This window comes from Myotis daubentonii, chromosome 9 (genome assembly GCF_963259705.1).
Source record: "Myotis daubentonii chromosome 9, mMyoDau2.1, whole genome shotgun sequence".
Lineage (NCBI taxonomy): Eukaryota > Metazoa > Chordata > Mammalia > Chiroptera > Vespertilionidae > Myotis > Myotis daubentonii.
Genome location: NC_081848.1, coordinates 49,056,582 through 49,080,716, shown reverse-complemented (window position 1 = coordinate 49,080,716; position 24,135 = coordinate 49,056,582). Strand labels below are relative to the sequence as shown.

General features: G+C 40.6%; 1 protein-coding gene across 6 annotated transcripts in view; it reads left to right on the top strand.

Annotated features, from left to right (window-relative positions):
- The window catches only part of SBF2 (SET binding factor 2), a 382,686-nt gene that overhangs the window by 291,189 nt on the left and 67,362 nt on the right, over window positions 1–24,135 (top strand). For all 6 annotated transcript variants that reach the window (XM_059708873.1, XM_059708876.1, XM_059708875.1 and 3 more), the window contains 5 exons: window positions 15,269–15,439; window positions 18,273–18,535; window positions 20,116–20,288; window positions 21,405–21,478; window positions 22,931–23,126. In XM_059708873.1, coding sequence (XP_059564856.1) covers window positions 15,269–15,439; window positions 18,273–18,535; window positions 20,116–20,288; window positions 21,405–21,478; window positions 22,931–23,126 — 877 coding nt within the window. The remainder of the gene's footprint in view (window positions 1–15,268; window positions 15,440–18,272; window positions 18,536–20,115; window positions 20,289–21,404; window positions 21,479–22,930; window positions 23,127–24,135) is intronic.

The following is a 24,135-nucleotide window of genomic DNA, read 5'->3' as shown; positions in this document are numbered from 1 at the left end:
TTGAATTTGGATTTCTCCACCTCGGCATGAATTGGAAACCTTTTTCTGCATATGCCAAGGACCCAACTGGACCTCCCAGGAGAGTTGACCCAGCATATTGGGGAAATACGTCGTTTCCCAGCCTTGTTCAGTTCCTTTTCCAGCTTCAGTAGGCTTCTTACTTCTTTCTTGCGTCAGACTTCCAATTCCCTCATGACTGTTTTTTCTGGCCTTTTAAGGAAACTTAATCTCCAAGCCTTCTTTCATATTCAGTAGCAGCCAGTTGGATAAAGGTATTCTCAAGCCTGCAAGGATATTTACTCTTTAGTAGGAACTAGGCCTTAAGCTATAAGAATGACATCTGAATAGTAAAATTCTGGACATTAATAAATGGACATAGTGGCAAGAGAGAGGGGGTGGTGAGTGGATTTTGTGGTGTTCCTGAAAGTCTTCCAAGTAGAAAATGATCCCCTGGCCCTTCAGCCATCTCTGGTCCTAAAACATACAACTTTACAGCTATTTCTTCTTAGCCCTGGACCCGTCTTGGTTGATTTTACCTATTTACTAACTGTCTAGAATTAGATAATTCTAGGTATAGTGGTGGGCTTACCCATGCAAACACTTGGATAACTTTGACCCAATCCATATGAATCAATAGATGAATCTTCCTGGGAAATAGCTACCAAGTAAACAGCTTGTTCTTCATTCTAGAGCAGTGGTTCTCAACCTTGGCTGCACGTTAGAATCACCTGGGAATCTTTTTAAAATCCTGATTTCTGGGCCTCATCCTCCAGAAATTCTGTTGCTTTGTTATGGGGTGGGGCCACAACATTAGTAACAAAGAAACAGAATTTCCGGAGGATGAGGCCCAGAAATCAGGATTTTAAAAAGATTCCCAGGTGATTCTAATGTGCAGCCAAGGTTGAGAACCACTGTTCTAGAGTCTCAGTTTTAATGAATCTTTCCAAAACAAATGAGAAACAGGAGAGCTAAAGTTGAACAAGAGCTGTTCTCCTCAAAAGCGAGGACATATTTCCTTTCAAAATACACATTTTCTTCTCCTACTATATATAGTCATCTTATAATACTAAGTTTTCTTCTCAAAAATAGGATGGCCTACCTCTGTCAGATATACGTCCGAGTCAAGAAGGTTATCTTCAAAAAGAACTTAAGCTAGGAGCTTAGGTAACTCATCTGAGAATATTCTATCATTCAGAAAGTTTTCAAGGTCCAACCCCGGTATTTAGTGCTCTGTGGCCTCCACATTGCACAGGCACCACCTTAGTGAATCACACTGGCTGTCCGTCACTCATTCTGGGAAGACCGCAGTTTCAAAATAAAACCCTTAGAAAATGTAGGCACAGAAGTAACAATTGCAGTTATTTCACCCATGGTAGATTGTATCATGGATGCAACCTGTAATTTGAGTCTTTATTTGTCCTTTGACTTAAGTTTTTGAGTCAAAACTTCAGTGAAATTCAGAAATTTAGGCCCCAAGATGTTGATTGTGTTGTTTATGGAAAATGCTTTCAAGATTTACTTGGCTTTCCATAATTCTAACAAAATAATTTAATTTTTCATTGTCTCTGGAAAAGTTGAGTATCTGGAAAGGAAGGAAAAGATGTACTACAAAATTATAATTCAATAGTACTGTGGTTTCTGCTTTCATCTAGTAAGAACTGAAAATCGCATAAAGAAAATGTTCATTTTTATCAGATTATTTACTTGGTAATCAAATTCAAGTGAATAATTTACTTAAATCAGAGCCTGTGTTTTTCCTCTAGATTCTTTGTCATTAGAACAGTCCCTAAGATAGTGATAACATCATCCAAATCAGAGGATTTAAACTCTGAGGTTTACCCACACAGGAAAGAAAAGTGCTCTTCCAGGGGATACACCTTTGTCTTGTTAACCTAATAATATAGAACTGACTACTACATACAGGACATCTAGAGCTAAATGGTCGTAGCCAGCTTTCCAGGTGCCCGGCCTGCCTCGCTACCCCTGCAGATCCCCAAACTGCTTCCTGCTCCTCAGGCAGGTGCTGATGTTTTCCAGCGACATCCATGACTTCCCACAGGGGCCGTGGCTGTTGTGCTGTGACCTTGTACAGCCAGGCCACTGCTCCCACTATCTCCTTGAGCCGCTGGTTTGCTAAATACGTATTAAGTGCCAGTGAGATTCCATTTCATCTAAGTTGTCAATATTGTTGACATAAAGTTGTTCATAATATTCCTTTATGATCCTTCTAATATCTATGGAATCTTTAGTAATGTTACCTCTCGTTCCTGATACTGGTAATTTTGTCTTTTTATTTTTACCAGTCTGGCTAGAGACTTGTTGACTTTATTAATTTTCTCAAAGAACTGGCTTTGGCTTCATTGATTTCATTTTTTATTTTTTGTTTTCTATTTCATTAATGACTTTTTAATCTTCATCAATTTCTTCTGCTTGCTTTGACTTTTATTTTTCTTTGATTTTTCTAATTTCTCTAAGTATAAGCTGCGGTCATTGATTTGAAACCATTCTTCTTTTCTAATTCAGGTGTTTAGTGCTATAAATCTTCCCCAAAGTATTGCTTTAATGGCATCCCAAAAGTTCTGACATGTTTTAATTTTTTTTTTCATTTAGTACAAAATACTTCCTAATTGCCCCCTTTTATTTCTTCTTGGATCCATGAATTATTTAGTTTCCAAAATATTTGGAGATTTTCCAGATACCTTTCTGTTAATTGATTTATAATTTAATTCCATTTTGATCAGAGAATATACTTTGTATGATTTGAATAATTTTAAATGTATTCAGACTGATTTTATCACTTAGAATGCAGATTGCCTTGGTAAATGTTTTGTATACATGTGAAAAGCATGGGTAGTTTGCTATTGTGCAATCAATGCCAATCAGGTTAAGTTAGTTGATATTGTAATTCAAGTCTAATTCTGCTTCCATTTCTATTTATTATGTAGAGATTGTAATCTCTCTCTAATAGCTATTAAAGATAATATAGTTGTATATTTATTTCTCCTTGCATTTCTATCATATTTCATTCGTGTGTTTTGAAGTTCTTTTATTTGGTACAGAAACACTTAGGGTTTATGTCTTCTTGATTAATTGGCCCTTTACCATTATGAAATTACCTTTACTTGCAGTAATATTCTTTGTTTTGAAATCTAAATCATCTTCTGTAAGCATAGCCACACCAGCTTTCCATCCTTTCTTTAAAATAAACCTTTATTTTAGAGTACTTTAACATTTACCAAAAGTTACAAAGATAATATAGTTTCCAAGTGTTCTCAACCCAGTTTCTCCTATCATCAACCTTTTAAAATACATTTTATTGAAATATAACTCATATACCATACAATTCATTCATTTCAAGTATACAATTTAATGGGTTTTACTATATCCCCTTTCACTACAATTAATTTTAAGGCATTTTCGTGCACACAGAATGAAACACCATACCCATCAGCTGTCACCACCCATTTCCCCCATTCCCCAAGCTCTAGGCCACCTCAGTCTACTTTCTGTCTCAATGGATTTGCCTATTCTGGACATTTTAGATTCTTTCACTTCATATAATTTTTTCAAAGTTCATCCATGGTATAGTATGTATCAGTACCTCATGTCTTTTTATTGCCATACTATAGGCCCGATGCATGAAATTCGTTTAAGGGGCTCGGCTCTTGCAGCCCCATCTTCGTCCGGAATGATATCCGGAAGGTTGTTCGGCTGTCCGGTCTAATTAGCATATTATGCTTTTATTATTATAAACTAGGGGCCCGGGGCACAAAGATTCATGCACTGGGGGTGGGTCCCTCAGCCCAACCTGCACCCTCTCCAATCGGGGAGCCCTCAGAGGAGCCCTCTCCAATCCGGGAGTTTCTGTCTGTCTTTGCAATCATATAAGCGAATTGTCTGAGACCCCCAACCCAGTTTAGTTTGTTGCTCACAAAATAATAGAGGCATTTTTTTTTTCCTTTGCTTCATTGGTAGAGATTTCCTGGAAGTTTTAGGATATCTTCCCTTTAATTTTTCCTAGACACTCTGATTTTACTTATGTCTCTCACCTTTGCTTTCCCTCCGTCCCCCACCGCAACAGTAACTTGCTCCAGGCTCACTTTGCTCTAGTGTCTAGGACAGCGGCTCTCAACCTGTGGGTCGTGACCCCTTTGGGGGTCGAATGACCCTTTCACAGGGATCGCCTAAGACCGTCGGAAAACACATATATAATTACATATTGTTTTTGTGATTAATCACTATGCTTTAATTATATTCAATTTGTAACAATGAAATTGGGGGTCACCACAACATGAGGAACTGTATTAAAGGGTCACAGCATTAAGAAGGTTGAGAACCACTGGTCTAGGAGATCCGTCTGCCACCAGAACTACAATTCCCAGCATTCCTGGTGCTCCCTAGGCTCTAGGCTTCTGCTTCAGGTTCTGGGGCTGCCACCAGAACTACTATTCCCAGAATGCCTGGTGCTCCCCATGCTCCTGGTTTTCCCTTCCTGCTCTGTCTCCGTCCCACAGCCTCCCACTCTGCCAAGTCCTCCAAGCCACCAGCTCTCCCTCTCTGCTCTCCATCTGGTAGCTTGGGAGCCAAGTTCCCCAAGCTGTTCCACTCTCTGCTGGCTCTCCCGCTCTGCTCTCCACCTAGTGGCTTGGGGGAGCGACCAAGGGAGCCACGTCCTCCCATGCTGCCGGCTCTCCCACTGTGCTCTCCACCTGACACTTGTGTATGTAAATTAACCTGCCATCTTTGGCAGGTTAATTTGCATACTCACTCCTGATTGGCTGGTGAGCATAGTGGGGGATGGTCAATTTACATGTTTCTCTTTTATTATATAGGATAATCCTACATTGTACGTATATATATCACATTGTGTTCACCAGTTGATGAACATTTGGCTTGTTTTCATTATTTTTATTGTGATATAATTCATCTACCATAAAATTCACTCTTTTAAAGTGTGAAAAGGGCTTTTCCTTCTCTAAGTAGTGTGGGGTGCCAGCTTTATCTGATCTTTAATTTTTGTTATTGCTTATAAATACATTTTATGACTTCTAAAATTTTTTTTTAAATATATTTTATTGATTTTTTACAGAGAGGAAGGGAGAGAGATAGAGAGTTAGAAACATTGATGAGAGAGAAACATCGATCAGCTGCCTCCTGCACACCCCCTACTGGGGATGTGCCCGCAACCCAGATATATGCCCTCGACCGGAATCGAACCTGGGACCCTTCAGTCTGCAGGCCGACGCTCTATCCACTGAGCCAAACCGGTTTCGGCGACTTCTAAAATTTTATTAACATTGCTGATCTAGTGTTCTTGCCTTTCTCATTCTTTTGTTCTTATATATTTTTTAAAAATTTCTTTGCTCTCATTTCAGTGGGGTTTAGAGATCAAAGAATATTCGGTCTGCCTCATTTAATTTTTTTAAATCTCTTAAAATTATTTTTGAAGAAGCAAAACAAACTATTCAAAATTCTCCCTGGCTGATGTGCCTCAGTTAGTTGAATGTTGTCCCGTGCACCAAAAGGTCACTTATTTCTCTCTCATCTCTCCTCTCTCTCTCTCTCTCTCTCTCTCTCTCTCTCTCTCTCTCTCTTCCTCTCTCTCTGTCTCCCTTACTTGCCTCCATCCCTCCCTTCCTCTCTCTTGAAAATAAATGTTTTTTAAAATTCTGTTACCTTTACTTCATTTACATTTTGCCTTTTTCCTCCCAGTCTTTGTGTACTTCCAGACATAATATTAGCATATTTGATTTGTTTTCTGAAATGTAGCATAAACAATTCATTCATAAGTACATCACCATAGTAACCACTTTAATGGCAACATAATTTTCTTCTGTGTTAACAATGTACTTAACCTTTCTTCTGTATAGCTAGACATTAAAATTGGTAGCTTTGAAGAGGGGCATAGCTATTAAAGATAATGCTGTAATAAACATTTTTGTTGAGCTTTTGGGCCATTTGCAAGCACACATAGTGGGGGCTGTGACTCACCAAATTCCTTATTTCCTGTGCCAGGACCCACAATGCCTTTCTCCTGCTGCTCCTTTTGCTCTGACACCTCAGAGAAAACACCTTGTTATGTATCTACTAGTCTTTTTTGCTAATTATGTTCTGCCAGTTTACAGTGCTGTTACAAGCAACATTATTAGGTTCATCCGTCATCACATGTGGAGTTCCTGTCTCTTCGTATAAGATCATAGGCACTTTGTAGACAGGGATCCCATAGGGTTTGGTATATTGAGTTAATGAAAAACACAAATTTCCCGTAAACACATATGGGTAGACTTTTTTGGTTTGTTTCTAAACAGGTTTAAGAATAGTTAAATCTAATATATTTTTTAAGTCCATGATTTCATAAAAATATGAATAAAAAACTAATTGGTCATCTGTGATAGATGCTAAAAAATAACTTTTTAAAAAAATCTGATAAATGAAGGAATAAAATCATGCATTTTTCTTGCTTTCTAATACAGACTATTTGGGTCACTAAACAGTTGATGAGGGCAAGTTTCTCTTTATAGAAATATCCCAGCTAATAAGTGAAGAAGTATTGCTAGAATGAAAATATCACTATTTTATTACTCCTAATGATTAATGAATCTGAGCATTGACTATCAATAACCTTTAACATCACAGCAGAAGAGACAACCAGAAGTGACTTGGTATTCTTGCCAAACAAGCCTGAATCTGATCAAGGCTCTAGTCTAGATCCAACTACCAATTTGCAGTAAATACAGAGGATAAAAAAAAAAAATGCCACATTAACTGCGTTGCAGTTAGCAAATATTAGACTGATGGAAACTCTGTTGGACAACTGATTCCATTTCTTTACCAAACAGATTGCAAGTGGGGCAGGGAAGACAGGCGGACAGATCGGTAGATGGTAGAGAAACCTATAGATTAAAACTGACCTCACCAACATGAATGAATAGTGACATATGGACCTTATTTGAGTCCCTCCTAAGTCAAACTATTTATAAAAAATAATAAAAATAATTTTAAAACCAGAAAACTTTTTAAACACAAGAATTAAAATTTAAACATCAACTAGATATTTTATATTAAAGAATCATTGTTAATTTTAAAAATAGATTTGCAAAAAATCTGCATTGAATAATTTCTCATTGAAGAAATAAACAACATGCAGAAACCCCAAAATGTTTATGGCTATAGATAACAATGGGAATTATCATATTTCTTAGGCCCCCCTCACATACTTCCAGGCACTGTTAAATGGTGCTGAAACCAATAATAAAAATTGACAGTTGACATGTGAGATAATGTTCACACACCATTGTTTATAATAGCAAAAAGCTGGAAACAATACAAATGTCCATTAACAGAAACAAGGAAATGTTATATATTCATACAGTGAAATTCCATGCAGTAGTTAAATCATGCAATGATTAAGAAACAAAATTCTGTGAGCTCAGCTGGTGGAGAAACCAAGATGGCGGCATAGGTAAACACCAGAGATTGCTGCCTCACACAACCACTTCAAAAATACAACTAAAAGACAGAACGGACATCATCCAGAATCACAGGAAGGCTGGCTGAGTAGAAATTCTACAACTAGAAGGAAAGAGAAAAGCATACCGAGACTCAGAGGAGGTGCGGTGTGGAAGTAAAATACAGAGGTACAGAGGCACATGCGGAGAGGGTTGGCGGCTGAGGACACGGTTGTCTTTTTCAGTCGGGAGGGAGTCTCAAGCTCTCCAGTTCCGGGCGAGTCTCTGGGGACCCAGACTCATACTGGAGAAACTGGACTATCTGGCATCGGTCGGAACTCGAGGGCAGCATTCTCTCGGGGGTGCTTGCAGCGATTGCCGGAACACTGAGAAGCAGGGCCTCTGAGGGCAGGACTGAGAGCAGCCATAACTGCTCGCTCCGCCCTGTTGATCCCCTGAGACCCCGCCCTGCCCAAGCCACAGAGGCTTTTGCATATGAAAGGCCTGGACCTTTGCAATCTGATAATTACCTAACAAACTGCAGCTGCCCCAAGGCCCCAGGGCAACTTGCATTGCGTTGCAGCTGGCTCCTGCTGGATAGACTCAGGCAGAGGCTAGATTAGCACCTCCTTAGAGATCCAGGAGCCAGTGTTCCCAGTGGTCAGAGTGGGATCATCCAGATTGCAGCTCCTCAGATTCATAAAGGACACACTCAGGGGGCAGACTCAGTGAGCACCAAAGCCCCATTGAAGCAAGTCTTACCCCGGGAGGGTGTCTCCAGCACAGAAGTTCTCCCACTGCAGACACAGCTGATTCTCACAGCCAATTGGCCTGGAGGTCAATCCCTCCCAGTGTTACCTACAACAATCAAGGCTTAACTACAACAAGACTGTGCACAAAGTCCACAAGGGGATGCACAAAGAGTGTCTACCTCAGGTAATTGGGGAGGCTGAGCAACTGGGCCCTATAGGACACCTAGTACAGAAAGCCACTCTATCGACACAGCGAAGCATAAAAAAATGCGGAGACAAAGAAACAGGACACAAATGACAGAAATGGAGGAAAGCAAACTACTGGGTATAGAGTTCAAAACCACACTTTTAAGGTTTTTCAAGAACTTTCTAGAAACCACCGATAAACTTAATGAGTCCCTCAAGAAATCTAATGAGACCCTCGAGGTTGTGATAAAGGACCAACTAGAAATTAAGCATACACTGACTGAAATAAAGAATATTATACAGACTCCCAACAGCAGACTAGAGGATCACAAGAATCAAGTCAAAGATTTGAAATACGAAGAAGCAAAAGACACCCAACCGGAAAAGCAAAATGAAAAAAGAATCCAAAAATACGAAGATAGCTTAAGGAGCCTCTGGAACAGCTTCAAGCATACCAAGGTCCGAATTATAGGGGTGCCAGAAGAAGAGAGAGAGCAAGATATTGAAAACCTAGTTGAAGAAATAATGACAGAAAACTTCCCGTACCTGGTGAAAGAAATAGACTTACAAGTCCAGGAAGCGCAGAGAACCCCAAACAAAAGGAATCCAAAGAGGACCACACCAAGACACATCATAATTAAAATGCCAAGAGCAAAAGACAAAGAGAGAATCTTAAAAGCAGCAAGAGAAAGACAGTCAGTTACCTACAAGGGATTACCCATACGACTGTCAGCTGATTTCTCAACAGAAACTTTGCAGGCCAGAAGGGAGTGGCAAGAAATATTCAAAGTGATGAATGCCAAGAACCTACAACCAAGATTACTTTATCCAGCAAAGCTATCATTCAGAATTGAAGGTCAGATAAAGAGCTTCACAGATAAGAAAAAGCTAAAGGAGTTCATCACCACTAAATCAGTATTATATGAAATGCTGAAAGATATCCTTTAAGAAGATGAAGAATGGTAAAGATACAAACTATGAACAACAAATACACATCTACCAACAAGTAAATCTAAAAATCAAGTGAATAAATAATCTGATGAACAGAATGAACTGGTGATTATAATAGAATCAGGGGCATAGAAAGGGAGTGGACTGACTATTCTTGGGGGGGGGGGGAAGGGGTGTGGGGGGTACAGGAAGAGACTGAACAAAAATCGTGCATCTATGGATGAGGATAGTGGGGGCGGGCGGAGGGTGGTGTGGGAAACGGGTGGAGGGGAACTATGGGGGGGAAAAGAGGAGCAACTGTAATAATCTGAACAATAAAGATTTAATTAGAAAAAAAAGAAACAAAATTCTGTAGCTAATCCCCTTGGGTTTGAATCCAAGCTCAGAGTTTGCCACCTCCTGGCACTATTTTCTTGGACAAATTGCTTAACTTTTCTGTACCTCAGTTTCTTCACCTTCTAAAACAGAGGTAATAACAGTACTCACCTCAATAGATTATAAGATTTCTGTAAGGACTAAGTAAGTTAATAAATACATATAGTGAGGGCTCAGTACAGGTTAAATTATTATAATTATTATTTGTTATTATTACCTGAATAAGTCTAGCAACTTAATGTGTCAAAAACCCAAGGTACAGAATAAAACACAATATGGTACTATTTATACAAAGTTTAAAAACCTGCCAAAAAGGGAGGTGGGTTGGATTTGGATTCTGTCTTTTATTTCTAAGAATACCAAACCCAGGCAAAGGATTTGACAATAAGCTTGTATTTGATTTCTACTAATTTCTGAACCACACAAAATGTAAATTGATTTATTCTTGATCTCTCAATATGTACTAATACAGAGAATCATTAGAAAGATAGGTGGTTGAAGGACTTCAACCCTGTCATTCCAGCTGCTGACATTGGCACATCAGCCTCTGCCTGAGTCTATCCAGCAGGAGCCAGCTGCAACGCAATGCAAGTTGCCCTGGGGCCTTGGGGCAGCTGCAGTTTGTTAGGTAATTATCAGATTGCAAAGGTCCAGGCCTTTCATATGCAAAAGCCTCTGTGGCTTGGGCAGGGCGGGGTCTCAGGGGATCAACAGGGCGGAGCGAGCAGTTATGGCTGCTCTCAGTCCTGCCCTCAGAGGCCCTGCTTCTCAGTGTTCCGGCAATCGCTGGTGAATGAGTGTACTTCTTCTGCAGAACTTGTGTGCGTGGACCTTCTAGGCATCCCAGGAGAGGTTTGGTTTAGATCATTATGAATTTGAGGTTGCTTGCACTGTTCAGTCTTAGAGGATCAGGTAGTAGAACAGGGAAATTTTACTTTTTCACAATCTCTGCTTAACGAATTGGATTACTCACTGTTCTCTAAATCCCACTGGCTAATCCACACACTATCCTAAATACTCATTGTTTATAGGCCACTCTCTTCTTCCCCTTCTGAGTGTGTTTACAAAGAGCCAGTTGTGTTTTGTCCCAGTTAATTACATAGTTTAGTTTAATATTACATGAATTGTATACTTTGAAAAACTTCAGTAAGGGGTAAATGAAACCTGCAGTATAATCCTACATATATTCTTTATTAATATATACTGGTAAAAAACATAAATGGGAATGAAAAATACCTAATTTAGGGTCATTGCTTCCTCTAGGAGAGGAGGGAAATGGGATCAAGACAGGTACACGGTGGACTCCAATCAAAGCAAGCATGTTTCAGATTTGACAAATATAGGTTATAGATACATATTTTTTTCTGTCTTCCTTTTGTTTGTCTCTCAAGACTAAGCACTTTCAAAGCTCATCAGAAGCTACTCAGAAATTAATTCCTAAAGTGACTTAACATCCAGACTTGGTCGGGCCAGTGTAGAATCATAAAGGGACGGCTGACGCCACCCCTGAACTGTACAATGAGATACATGTGTATTCCAGAGCCAGAATGGATAGGAAATACTCAGCAACTTACACAGTGAATCTTTGTATTCTGCATTATTCTTTAAGACCATTATATATTTATGGAATCAATCCCGCCAGCTAGCTTTTTCCCCTGAAACCTGATTTCCTCTGAGCTCCCTAATTGGAGCCTTGGGCCTGGAGAGCAAACATGTCTAGCCTTACACAGGCCTCTCACACTGATCTCTTAAGCTTTCCCTTGACCAACTCATCTCTGAGATGATTTGTGCCCACTTATTTGGATTTGAATCTGGCCTGCTTGTTGGTGAGCCTGTGAGTTTATTCTCCATATCCTGTCCCATGCTGGGTTTCCTTTGAATGCTCTGTGGAAAATGAATGGCATTGCTTAATCTAGTACATTTGAGGCTATTTCTGCTAGATAAGGAAGGAAGTCAACACATTCTTAAACATTCTTTTAAGAATGTGTTGACTTCATAAAATTGCATGGCAAAATATCACTTTTTTCTTTAGGGCAGAATCATAAGAATCATGAAGTCTAAAGTAAATACTTTCGCCAGCATTGGAGGGAGACATGTCATTTGACAGCAGCGTTCCCTACCACCATCGCTCCCCACACTGCGTGTAGACTGAGTCTCCTTGTGCAATAAAGGTCATGACGCTGGAATGCCGGCCATTATGAGAAACCATCTTGGGAAAGTTTTTTCTTCAAACCAGCGGTGATTAAAATTGGGAGATAGTTTTATCCACAGAGGCTTATTTTCTTTGTTTCCTAAAACAACTACTATCACAGGATATACCGAATCTGAAACCCTAAACAGTCGCATTGCATTTTTCTCTAGATAATTGTACTGTGGCTTTGTTTTGTGAAATATCTAAATTTTTGTACCTTACAAAAATGATGTAGAATAATGGAAACCCTTATTTCTATTTTCTTCTACCCATCTTGCTGTGTGACCTTGGGTAAATCCATTTTCTTTATAGGGTCTCTCAAGTGTACGGTGAGGACATGCAGCATTCACCTCTCACCACCCACTTTCTAGCCCAGCCAGACGGCAAAGTTCCATTTCTGCAATTCCTTTCTGAAGCCCTGATGGAATCTAGGCAGAATAAGGTGCTACTGCCCTCTGCTGGTCCTAAGAACACACCTGCCCATCAGTGCCATGGCCCTGCCACCCTCACGTCCAGGGACACAGTGCCCCATGCTTGCAGTTGAAAAGACATAGCAGGAAACCACAAAGAAAACAGGCAGATTTCATGTTTGGAAAAATAATAATATTTTGAGTATTTTGGAATTAATGATCTGGATGCATGTCTAAGATGCCTTGATCATTTGTGTCTGTCTTGCCACCAACAAGTGTTTATCCTCTAACCACTTCACCCTGCTATAATTCTCACCGAGTAAACCAGCTGCGGGTTCTGACCCTTTGGGCTACTGCCACTCTCTTTCACACCATGTTTCTGCCTAGGAACATAGACAGTTCACTCTTGTTCAACAGATTTAGGCAAGTTTTTGCATATTCACTTTTAGTTTGTAAATAAACAGGAAGATAATAACTGGTCCGTGCCAAGGAAAGTGAATATGCAGCGTCAGTGAGAAAAATGCTGAAGGAGAAAGGCAGGGCTGTGGTGTGCTCTCCAATTCCTGCAGAGACGCCAAGTTGTAATAAGATTTATAATTAATAACTTCTGTGTGTGGATGACTCTAAAAGCACTTTAAGTGAGAGCCTGGTACAGATTTGTTAAGCGCGTTTTCTGAGCTTATCTATACTAACATAAGTTTAGAATTCTAACATGTTAAGAACTGCTATGTTACATTGCTTTTGTAACAAGTGGTGCTGCCTCTGACTGTCTTCATGAGAAAGACAGTTGAGAATTATGCTTTTATCTTGAATTTTGTGCCTTTAATCTCTCTTTCCAAAATAGGCTTGTGCACTGCTACAAGGTCATTCATTGTTAGTCCTTAGAATTCTTAGGGGCAAAAAAAAAGTGTAACCCACATCCCATCTTGAAAGAAACTTACACATGGGATAGAGAAGTACATCGACTCTCATAGGCAAATTGATATAGCCACACCACCTCTAACTACACAGGTACTGCATTTCGTGGTATGCCTGGTGCCTGTTTCAGCTCTAGGTTTAGTCTGCTTATTAAAATGGTTCAAAAGAAAACTTTTATTATCAGAAACTTTAGTTCTACTGACAGAAAAAAGATGAACTCAATTCCAAAGAATAAAATGGACAGAAAGTGTCTATCTATTGAGAATGCTACCTGCTGTTTGCTAATAAATGATGGAATAAAAAATGTTAAAACATCTTTTATCTTTTAGAGGTGAAAGCAATAGCTGTGAAAAGATGACTCAAATCATTAACTGAAACTCAGCAATGTAAATTATCTGAAATTTAAATGCAGGGGGTATATGAGATTTTGTTCCTTGGCATATGTCATCAGTTTGGCTCAAATAAACTCTTATAAAAAATTCAAATATGCCCTAACCGGTTTGGCTCAGTGGATAGAGCATTGGCCTGTGGATTGAAAGGTCCCAGGTTTGATTCTGGTCAAGGGCATGTACCTTGGTTGCGGGCACATCCCCAGTAGGAGGTGTGCAGGAGGCAGCTGATCAATGTTTCTCTCTCATTGATGTTTCTACCTCTCTATCCTTCTCCCTTCCTCTCTGTAAAAAATCAATAAAATATATTTTTTAAAAATACTCAAATACAATAAAATGCATTATCAATTTGAAATCATATCAGAGGTGTCAAGGCAGAATATTACTTTGGGAGACAAAATCCTGAAGTGCAGAAAAAAGGAACAGACAGCAGTGCAAACTTCTATTTAATGTGTTTTGTGATTTGCTTTCAGTTCCTTTGCAAGACAGTTTGGTATCATAAAAGCAGGGGCTTTGGAACCAGCAAAGTCTGCCCTTTAAACCACCACTTATGTAATTGTTATATGACCTTGGGCAATTACTTAAACCTCCCTAAACTTCTGTTTTCCTTAAATTGGCAATAATAACACACTTATAAGATTTTTAGTATTAAATGAGATATATAAATATTTATGAAGTTTCTTGAGTGCCTGCAAGAGTTAGTTTTCCTTCCCTCTGTTGTTAATCACAGAGTAAGGGCAACTGCCACTCTGAAGCCCAGCAGGAGGTCCTGGAAAGGAAGGTTTGGTTCAAGATTACCTTCCTGTACCCAGACTTGGTTACCAGGAAATGCCCTTGAAGCTAGGACAGTCGCTAGTGAGCCAGGCAACAGCCTGGTGGAGAGGTCAAGGGCTGGAGTGAGCAGCAGGGAGGGTGCAGTTACTCCTGAGTCTCAAGTTCATGATATGCCCTCACTCTGTATGAAAGACCAAGCTGTATGTGCACTCACATTTCAATTAGTACCCCCACCACCACCAAAAAAAAAAAAAGGTATTCTAAAACCAAGTATAAGAAATTTTAAATTATCTGGAGTTTTATAATTAGGTTGCATTGGATTTTATGTGTTCTAATTGTAATAAAGCTACCAACTCTACAGTGCCTACTGTGTGCATAGTCTCTAATTCATATAATAGCTTTCCTTTTTAGCTGTTGCTAAAATGTTCATTTTGATAGGTAAGGTGACTGAGATCTGAAAGGGTTTTCTAGCAAGCCCAAAATTGCCAGTTAAAAAAATGAGTAAGTTGCCCAGCAGGTGTGCCTTAGTGGTTGAGCGTCAACTCATGAACCAGGAGGTCACAGTTCGATTCCCAATCAGGGCACATGCCCAGGTTGTGGGCTCCATCTCCAAGGGGGTGTACAGGAAGCAGACAATCAATGATTCTCTCTCATCGATGTTTCTATCTCTCTCTCCTTCTCCCTTCCTCACTCTGAAATCAATAAAAACATTTTTTGAAGTAAGTTGCTAGTTGCTAAGCTTATACTGCCATAAGATACTGTTTAGATAAGTCATTTGAGCAATCTGTGGTTAACTGTGGCCCCTGTAACCTTCAGAACTGTCATAATTCTACCAGCCCCATGGTGATAGATTTCATTTTGTGTGTTCTCACAGAAATTGGCCCCCGGAGTCAGCCAGTTTGCTTACACCTGTGTGCAAGACCACCCCATTTGGACAAATCAGCAATTCTGGGAGACAACCTTTTACAATGCAGTGCAGGAACAAGTTCGCTCCCTGTATCTCTCAGCCAAGGAAGACAATCATGCCCCGCATCTGAAGCAGAAGGTAAGAGAGGTGGAGGAAGGTGCATGTGTGGGTCAGGATCCTGGCTTCAAGGAAAGTGTATTCAAATGTCCCCAGGGCAAAAGGAAATATAGTCAGTTTCCTACCGATGTGTTTGACATTTACTTAGGGAGCAATGTGGTGAGCATCTTTCTTCTGTTGATTTCTGACATTCTCTTTTTTTTCTATAATAACCTCTCAGTACAGTTCTTTAGCATTAGAATTATTTTATTATCTATACTAGGGGCCCGGTGCATGAAATTCGTGCACTGGGTGTGTGTGTGGGGGGGGAGTGTCCCTCAGCCCAGCCTGCCCCCTCTCACATACTGGGAGCCCTCAGGCGTTGACCCCCATCACCCTCCAATCGCAGGATCGGCCCCTTGCCCAGGCCTGACGCCTCTGGCCTAGGCGTCCGGCCCGGGCAGCGGGGACCCACAGCTGCAGCGGCCCCGCAATCGTGGGCTCCGCTTTAGGCCCAGGCAAGGGACCCCTAGCTCCTGGGACTGCCAGCTTTGACCGTGCCCAGCTTCCATTGCTGGCTCCACCCCTACTTCCTGCTATCACTGGCCAGGGCGGAAAGGCACCTGATTCTCCGATCATGGCTGGGGGGCAGGGCAAAGGCAGCCCCACGGCCGCCTTTGCCCTGCCCCCCAGCTCTTAGCTCCCCCTTGGGTTTCCGATCACTGTCAGTGGCAGGGGGCTTCTTCCTGCTTTCCCTTTCACCTCCCTGCATTGTGCCTACGTATGCAATTAACCGCCATTTTGTTGGCAGTTAACTGCCAATCTTAGTTGGCAGTTAATTTGCATATAGCCCTGATTAGCCAATGAAAAGGGTAGCTCGTACGCCAATTACCATTTTTCTCTTTTATTAGTGTTGATATGTAAAAGCCTAAGCGAATGGCCAACCATTCAACTGTCCTACTGGTGGCTATGATGCCCACTGACCACGAAGAGGCAGACACTCAATGCAGGAGCTGCCAAGCTGCGGTGACTTGGCAGCTGTGGTTCTTGGGTGAGGCACCCGGAACCAGAGAGGAGGGAGCCCGATTCCAGGGTGCGTCACCCGAGAACCACCCTCTCGCAATCCGGGACCCCTTGGGCATGTTGGAGAGCTGGTTTCAGCCCAATCCCTGCAGGCCAGGCCAAGGGACCCCACCAGTGCACAAATCTGTGCACCAAGCCTCTAGTATTTTAATAAATAAGAATTCCCTGGAAAGAATTATAAGATATTGAACAGAACGAACACACCTAAAATACCTAGGTACATGTCTTTGTACCTTAACTTCTTGAAGAAATGTCAAATTCAAGTTGATTGACTTTAAAATAAATGCAAAATTCATTAGTCCTGCTCAGAAGTATGCCAATGCCAACAATGAATCAAGGTCGTCTTTTAGTAATATTCTATATGCTCCTATATATTTTATCAGTATAAAATATTTTTAAGAAAAATATTTTAGAATGGAGACAATTTGTTTTTAATTTGAAAGAGTAGTTTAAATTTTTGTGAAATTTTAAAATGTTCACTAGCTATCTGGTCTTGGCAATTCATATTACCCTCTGTGCCTAATTCCCTCATTGGTAAGATGAACAGATATGACTACATGAGATTTTAATGTCTAATACAAGTAAAGCACAGTAAAGAGTGCCTGGCATGTAGTAAATAATAAATGTTAGAAATTTTCATCCTCATTAATTGAATGAGGCCAATTAAAGCCTCATTGTCCATGTGGATTCACTTTAAGAGAAATTTTTCATTTTGTATTCTGGGCTAATACTTACTGCTGACCCTTTCCATCATTCTCTATTTTAATTTGGCCTTCTATCTTGTGAGCTAAAGCTACTGAGATATCTAATAGAAACTACACAGCAGTATTCAAATACTCGGTGCCTTGTAAACTTAAGCATATTCTTGGTCTGATATTGAGGGTGGTAAGAGCAGAACTTTAATAACAAACAGCACTATCTGACATCTAGCTGATGCTCCAGATTATTGTTGTGCACTGTTGGTGTGAATGTAATTTAAACTCTGATTTTTCTTTCATAACAAATACACCAAATACACTTGGGTAAGGATAAACACTGTTAGTTTGAGGTCATGTTCCAGAAATAATTGGGCTGGTAGAGTACTTTTGGTATTGTAATGCTAACATTGTTACCTCTCAAAAGCATTCATAAAGCAAAAACATGCTCTGTGTCCTGTATTCTAGAGAAGTCCGTCTCTGAGCCCCAGGTTAGATACACGTGACACTGTAGGTGGACCAGCTGTTCACAGCTATAAATGCTATGCAGCTATCAGTTCATGTTATTGTTTAACTGTTCGCCCTACCAGGAAACCCCTCTTAAAAATCCCACAGGTACCCATATCCTCATGTATAATGTTTGACACCCACATTTACAAGGAAATCTAGTTCTGTATTATGACTTTGATCATTCCATCTTCTTCTCCAAAAGAACAGAAGAAATGTATAAGAGTATTAGTAATGATACTTGAACATTCATACCTGAGCATTTATAGGTTCTCAGGTTGATAATTTGTTGTAACTGGCAACCAAAAAGGGATGGAGCCACAGAGGTAAATAAATGCAGTGAAATGTCAGCAATGACAAGTGTGTCCACCTGTGCTTTGCTACTGCTTCCTCAGGTTTGTCACATGGTTCCACTCAGGGCCTGCTGGATCTGGGTGAAAAGGAAGACTAGGTTTGGTTTTGTTGTTGTTATGTTTTGTGTGTATGTTTTCATCTTTGCTGATATAGGCATTTAATAGATGAATTATGGGAACATCTTCCATGTTTTCTGAAGCTCGTGATGCATTTGGATTGTGTCACTTTATTTTTAGGACAAGATTCCTGATGACCAATATCAGGAGAAGACAGCCATGGACCTGGCGGCCGAGCAGCTCCGCCTCTGGCCGACGCTGAGCAAATCCACGCAGCAGGAGCTGGTGCAGCGGGAGGAGAGCATCGTCTTCAGTCAGGCCATCCACTTTGCCAACCTCATGGTCAACCTGCTAGTCCCACTCGATACAAGTAAAAACAAGCTCCTACGGACCTCAGCACCCGGCGACTGGGAGAGTGGGAGCAACAGCATTGTCACAAACAGGTACCGAGACGTGGGCACACGACCCTCCTTTTCCTGGCTTAGCAGAGAATGTAAGCTATTTTGGACAAATATTGCTGTACATATTTTTAAAATTAACCATTTTCAAACTTGCTCAGTTCTTTTCTACTAAGAGACCGTCACTTCATCTGACTTCTTAACCACCTCCCATACTCTCTTCTCTTTGTTGACCTGCTTTTTCCAGTCTCACCAGCTGCTGATCCAGCCCTTCGTTCCTTTCTGCCACAGCAGTTTACAGAAAGTGCTTTGAAAGGTTACTAATGACCTCCTTCTTGCTAAAGTGATTATTTGTTTCTAGGCTCTCTTTTCCTCAGTTATCCCTTACATTTGCCTGGAATCATGCCCTCATCCTTGCCTTCCTCTCAACCCTACAACAACTTTTCCTACCACTGGGAATGAAACCCATGGACTGCAAGGCCTGGTGGCATCTGGCCACTGGCTACTGCTCCTATCACTTTTCTGTCGGCCAGACTTATCTCCCTGCTAAGCCTAATGTCAGGCACACTGAGCATAGTATCCCCTCAGGGCCTTTGTGCTTGTCCCGCAACCTGGAACACTTTCCCTGAAAGAATCACTCCTTCCCTTCATCTAGTTCTCAGTTCAGATGTCACCTCCCCAGAGGCACTCTTTTTCCTACCTCACTTCTTTTTTTTTTTTTTTTGCCTTCATGACGTTTTCTACAACCTGATTTTTACATAGGGGCTAAAGCACCTAAGTTCTTTAATGATTTGGGATGATATGATGCCATATTCATTGCTTAGCTTTAATATAACACTGAATGGGCTAGCATGGTTGGGTTTGGGGGAAGGAGAACTGAGTAGGTTAGAATAGGCAAATGAGTCTTTTCCATACTCAGCCGCCTAAAAGAAGGCAGAGGAGGCGAGCATTTGTTCAAAGTGGGAACTGTTGACTAAGCAACAAGGGCAGGGATTGAAGTTTCACATCTCCACTTCAGACTTAATCCCTTCCCAGTGTGAATGTAACACCTACGGTAGAATGATGGTTTCAACGTGACCAAAAGGGTTGTGATGCTCTCCAAGAGAGATAAATATCGGACAAGAGAAGGGTTCATAGAACAGCTTGGTTCTCCCATTTGGAAGAATGGGCTATTTGCTGAAAAATGATCTTTTACTTTGCCTACCAGGGAACATGTGCCCCAGTTGCCAGAGGGCAAAGATAGCTGCTACTTTGGCTCAATGTGGTAATTAACTTAGGAGGACAATTTTTTCTAGGAGGTTCAAGTATCAGATAATAAGTGAAAGGGTCCTTTTTTGCTTTATATTCCATAGTTCCTGGTTTCCTTTTAGGAAAATCAAAGAAGGTACCTTATTCTTTAAAAAAAAAAAAAAAAAAAAGGGTCCAAAGGACAGTCTCTGGCAGTAGCTTCCAAATGTAGGCAAGTAGAATATGTTTCTGTTGTCACTTATAAAGGAACTGTGAGTGAGCCTTCTGCTTAGGTAGACGTCTCTCTGAGCAAGTTTAAATTGCATGGAAATTGTGATATGGTAGTAATTTGTCACATTTTGAGAACTGACTATGATTTCTTTCCTTGACTTTCTTAGTATTGCAGGAAGTGTAGCTGAGAGCTATGATACAGAAAGTGGGTTTGAAGATTCAGAGAATAATGACATTGCCAATTCTGTTGTGCGTTTCATTACCCGATTTATTGACAAAGTTTGTACAGAGAGTGGAGTTACTCAGGACCACATCAAGAGCCTTCATTGCATGATCCCAGGTAATCACTTTACAGATATTAGAGAACCATAATATTGTAGGTAATTGAGTAAGAATTGTTATGGGTCTACTTTTTTCAGCTAACAACCTGTAATACTTGTCTTCCGTGGAGTTAAGCCATGCTATTTACAGTCCTCCCTTTGTATCCATGGAGAATTGGTTCCAGGACACCACCACCCCTTCACTGATACCAAAAATCCATGAATGCCCAAGTCCCTTATATAAAATGGCACAATAGCCCTGACTGGTGTGGCTAAGTAGTTAGAGCGTCAGCCTGTGGACTGAAGGGTCCTGGGTTCAATTCCGGTCAAGGGCATGTACCTTGATTGCGGGCACATCCCCAGTAGGGGGCGTGCAGGAGGCAGCTGATCAATGTTTCTCTCTCATCGATGTTTCTAATTCTCTATCCCTCTCCCTTCCTCTCTGTAAAAAATCAATAAAATATATATTTAAAATGGCACAGTAGCCCTAGCTCGTTTGGCTCAGGGATGGAACATTGGCCTGCGGACTGGAGGGTCCCGGGTTTGATTCCAGTCAAGGGCACATGCTCAGGTTGCTGGCTCGATCCCCAGTAGGGGGTGTGCAGGAGGCAGCCGATCAATGAATCTCTCTCATCATTGATGTTTCTATCTCTATCTCCCTCTCCCTTCCTCTCTAAAATCAATAAAAATATTTTTAAAATATAATAATAAAAATAAGATGGCATGGTATTTGCATTAGTGAAATCATAATATTTCTCCTTTTGTGTCTGGCTTATTTTACTTAGCATGTTTTCAAGGTTCATTCATGTTGTAGTAGGTATCAGAGCTTCATTCCATTTATTGTATGCGAATACCACATTTTGTTTATCCGTTCACCTGTTGATGGACACTTACATTGTTCCCACCTTCTGGCTACTGCGGATAGTGCTGCTATGAATATTCACTTATAAGTATCTGTGTGAATCTTTATTTTCAGTTCTTTTGGGTGTATCCCTAAGGAGTTGTTGCTGGGTCTATGTTCAACTCCTTGAGGAACCACCAAAATATGATTAGTTTTTAGTTCTAAAATATCCATAATTTGTTGTAATTCTGCTTGTTTTGTGTCCTTTTGTTTTGAATACTCTGACTCATCCTAGGAATTGTAGCTATGCATATTGAGACCCTGGAAGCAGTGCATCGAGAGAGTAGAAGACTTCCACCTATACAGAAGGTAATGTGTCAGACCACGTGCTTCCGGGGTAGAACATCTCTTCTGAAAAACAGCAACAATAGACTGCTGTGCCCCAGGAAGTGCCTTCTCCTAACCTTTTACAGAGACCAGCTCCAGTTTTAATAATATATTACACTTCCAGAGGAGTCCATCATGTAGCTCCTCATAAAAAGGATACTGTTCAGCAAAGAGCAACAGTGACCTCTTGTTGAGTTGCTTTTACAGGCAGGTCATAAATTATGAACATTCTAACTTCCAAGCCCAAGCCAGGATTTTATGTCTTGCCTACTTCCAAAAAAAGGACTTAAGGCAAGTACTGTACGAACACCAGGTTCTTCAATCTCTATACAGTGCGAGCATACGTCACAAGTATCTGGGAAGTCGATTAAAAAATTGAGAGCCCTGAGCCCTGCCCAGCCTCCTGGTTCCTTATTTCCCACTGCAGCACCCTGGACTTGGCCTGGGGTCTGTCCTTTAACAAGCCTCCCAGTTGACGATTTTGCAGCTCGCCTGGCACCAGCCTGTGGGCTAGGGTTCAGGACCCGCTTACCTATACAACAGAATTATTAAAAATAAATTTGGAGGAGAAATCAGAAGCCAGGTGGGTAAGAAATATAATGTCATCAGAAACCTGAGAAAAGTGGTTATTAGGCTTTGGCTTTACATTTAGCTCCGAGCTTTTTAGAGCCAAGAAAGAAAAATGCTGATTTATTTTGTTTTTACTGCTTTAAAAGGAAGCATAAGTGATATTCAAGAGAGATGGATTTTTTCCTAGTACTGAACTCTTCAGAGGAGTGAATCTTGTGGTTTTGTATTTCCCAAGATGTGTGAATATACATTACTTGGCCATTTGTTGTGTGAATCTTCATTAAGGGCCAAGAAGGGTGGGTCTTTTTAAAGATGCATCCACTTTTTTAAGTTGTTGGGGTTTTTTTTTTCAGTTTACAAACATAACTGAGGCACTGAAGCAATACACATTGTGCAGACTTGAAGTCCCCTTGTCTTGCCCATCCCCACCCCACCAGTACCCTTAACCACCTTTAACAGTTGGCTCATATTCTTATACTTTTAACAAAAAGGGGATCGTGATATATATATATATATATATTTACAACTGGTGTTTTTACTTAACAGTGTATTCTGGATATCATTCTACATTAACACATATAGATTCATGTCTTTTTTTTTTAATTATTGCATTGAATAGATGTTTCAAGCATTTTAGTAATTTCCAATGATTTTCCTTTTAATAAGCAATGCTGCAAAGAATCTTCCCACATTTGCACAGAGATATGACATTTCTGCCTCTTCCCAAATCTGTTTTGTCAATATTGGCTGCCTAGGATGTCTGGCTCAAGTTCTTTAGATCTGTAACTTGGAAAGATAACCAACCTTGTCTAAGTGTTGGAAACCCCACAAGAGTTATGTTTAAAATGCTTTTTCTGTTGTTAGCCTAAGATTCTTAGACCTGCCCTGCTGCCAGGAGAAGAAATTGTTTGTGAGGGTCTTCGAGTTCTGCTGGATCCTGATGGGAGAGAAGAAGCCACTGGAGGCCTCCTGGGAGGCCCACAGCTGCTGCCGGCCGAAGGAGCCTTGTTCCTCACCACGTACAGAATTCTGTTCAGGGGGACGCCCCACGATCAGCTAGGTATGGCTGGTGTTTGCCATCAGAGTATGGATATGTATGTGCTGCATGAGGATTTGATTTGCAGATCTTTCCAGATTCAAAGTCAGCTTTTTGCCACGAAGGGTTTATTAAGAATACTTTTGTCTGTCATAGCTAATGATAATTTGGATCATAGATTCTTTTTTTATCTTTATTGTTGAAAATATTACATAGGTCCTCCTTTTTCTCCATTAACCTCTTGCAATCCTCGCTCATCCTCTCAACCCCCCAGACCCTCACCACCCCATTGTCTGTGTCCCCAGGTTATGCATATATGCATACAAGTTCATTGGTTGATCTCTTCCCACCCACCCTCCCCTGCCTTCCATCTGAGGTTCAACAGTCTGTTCTGCTTCTGGATCATAGATTCTTACTAGAAGAACCAAGGGTATCTTCTTAACAGTAAATTCACTGACACGATCATAATTTCATTGGCAGCATATTGTGACTAGGTATAGTCACAGTATCTGGTTGCTAACAATGCCCCTTGCTGAATGGTCCCACCTTTCTGAGCCCTACAGTTAACTGTAAAGCTAACTTTTTGGAACAATGTGCTAAAGCCCAGGATTGTACCAACTAATTAACTAACCCCACCTCCCTCATCGCATTTCAACTAACACCATTTGGCTCTTAGCAGACACCTTCTCTTCTATCCACTAAATTTCTTCAACTTCTATTTCTGTTTTCTACTTCCCTACGCACTCTTCTTTATTAGAAAGGAATAGCAGGTTGTATCAAGTCTGAATCATCTTTTTGAAATCAGTATTTGATCTTAAACTGGTTGATGGAAAAGCATATTAGGTTTAGGTAAAACAATTGGACTCCAAATCAAGAAGCTCCAAATCAAGATGTCGACATCTTAGTCTCCTGGCCTCACTAGGGTTCAATTTCCCCTGTTATAAAATGAGGGAAATGAGCTTGGTTAGTGATGATGTAGTGGTTCACAACCTTGACTGATGAATTTGGATTATCTAAAAAATCTTAGGAAAAA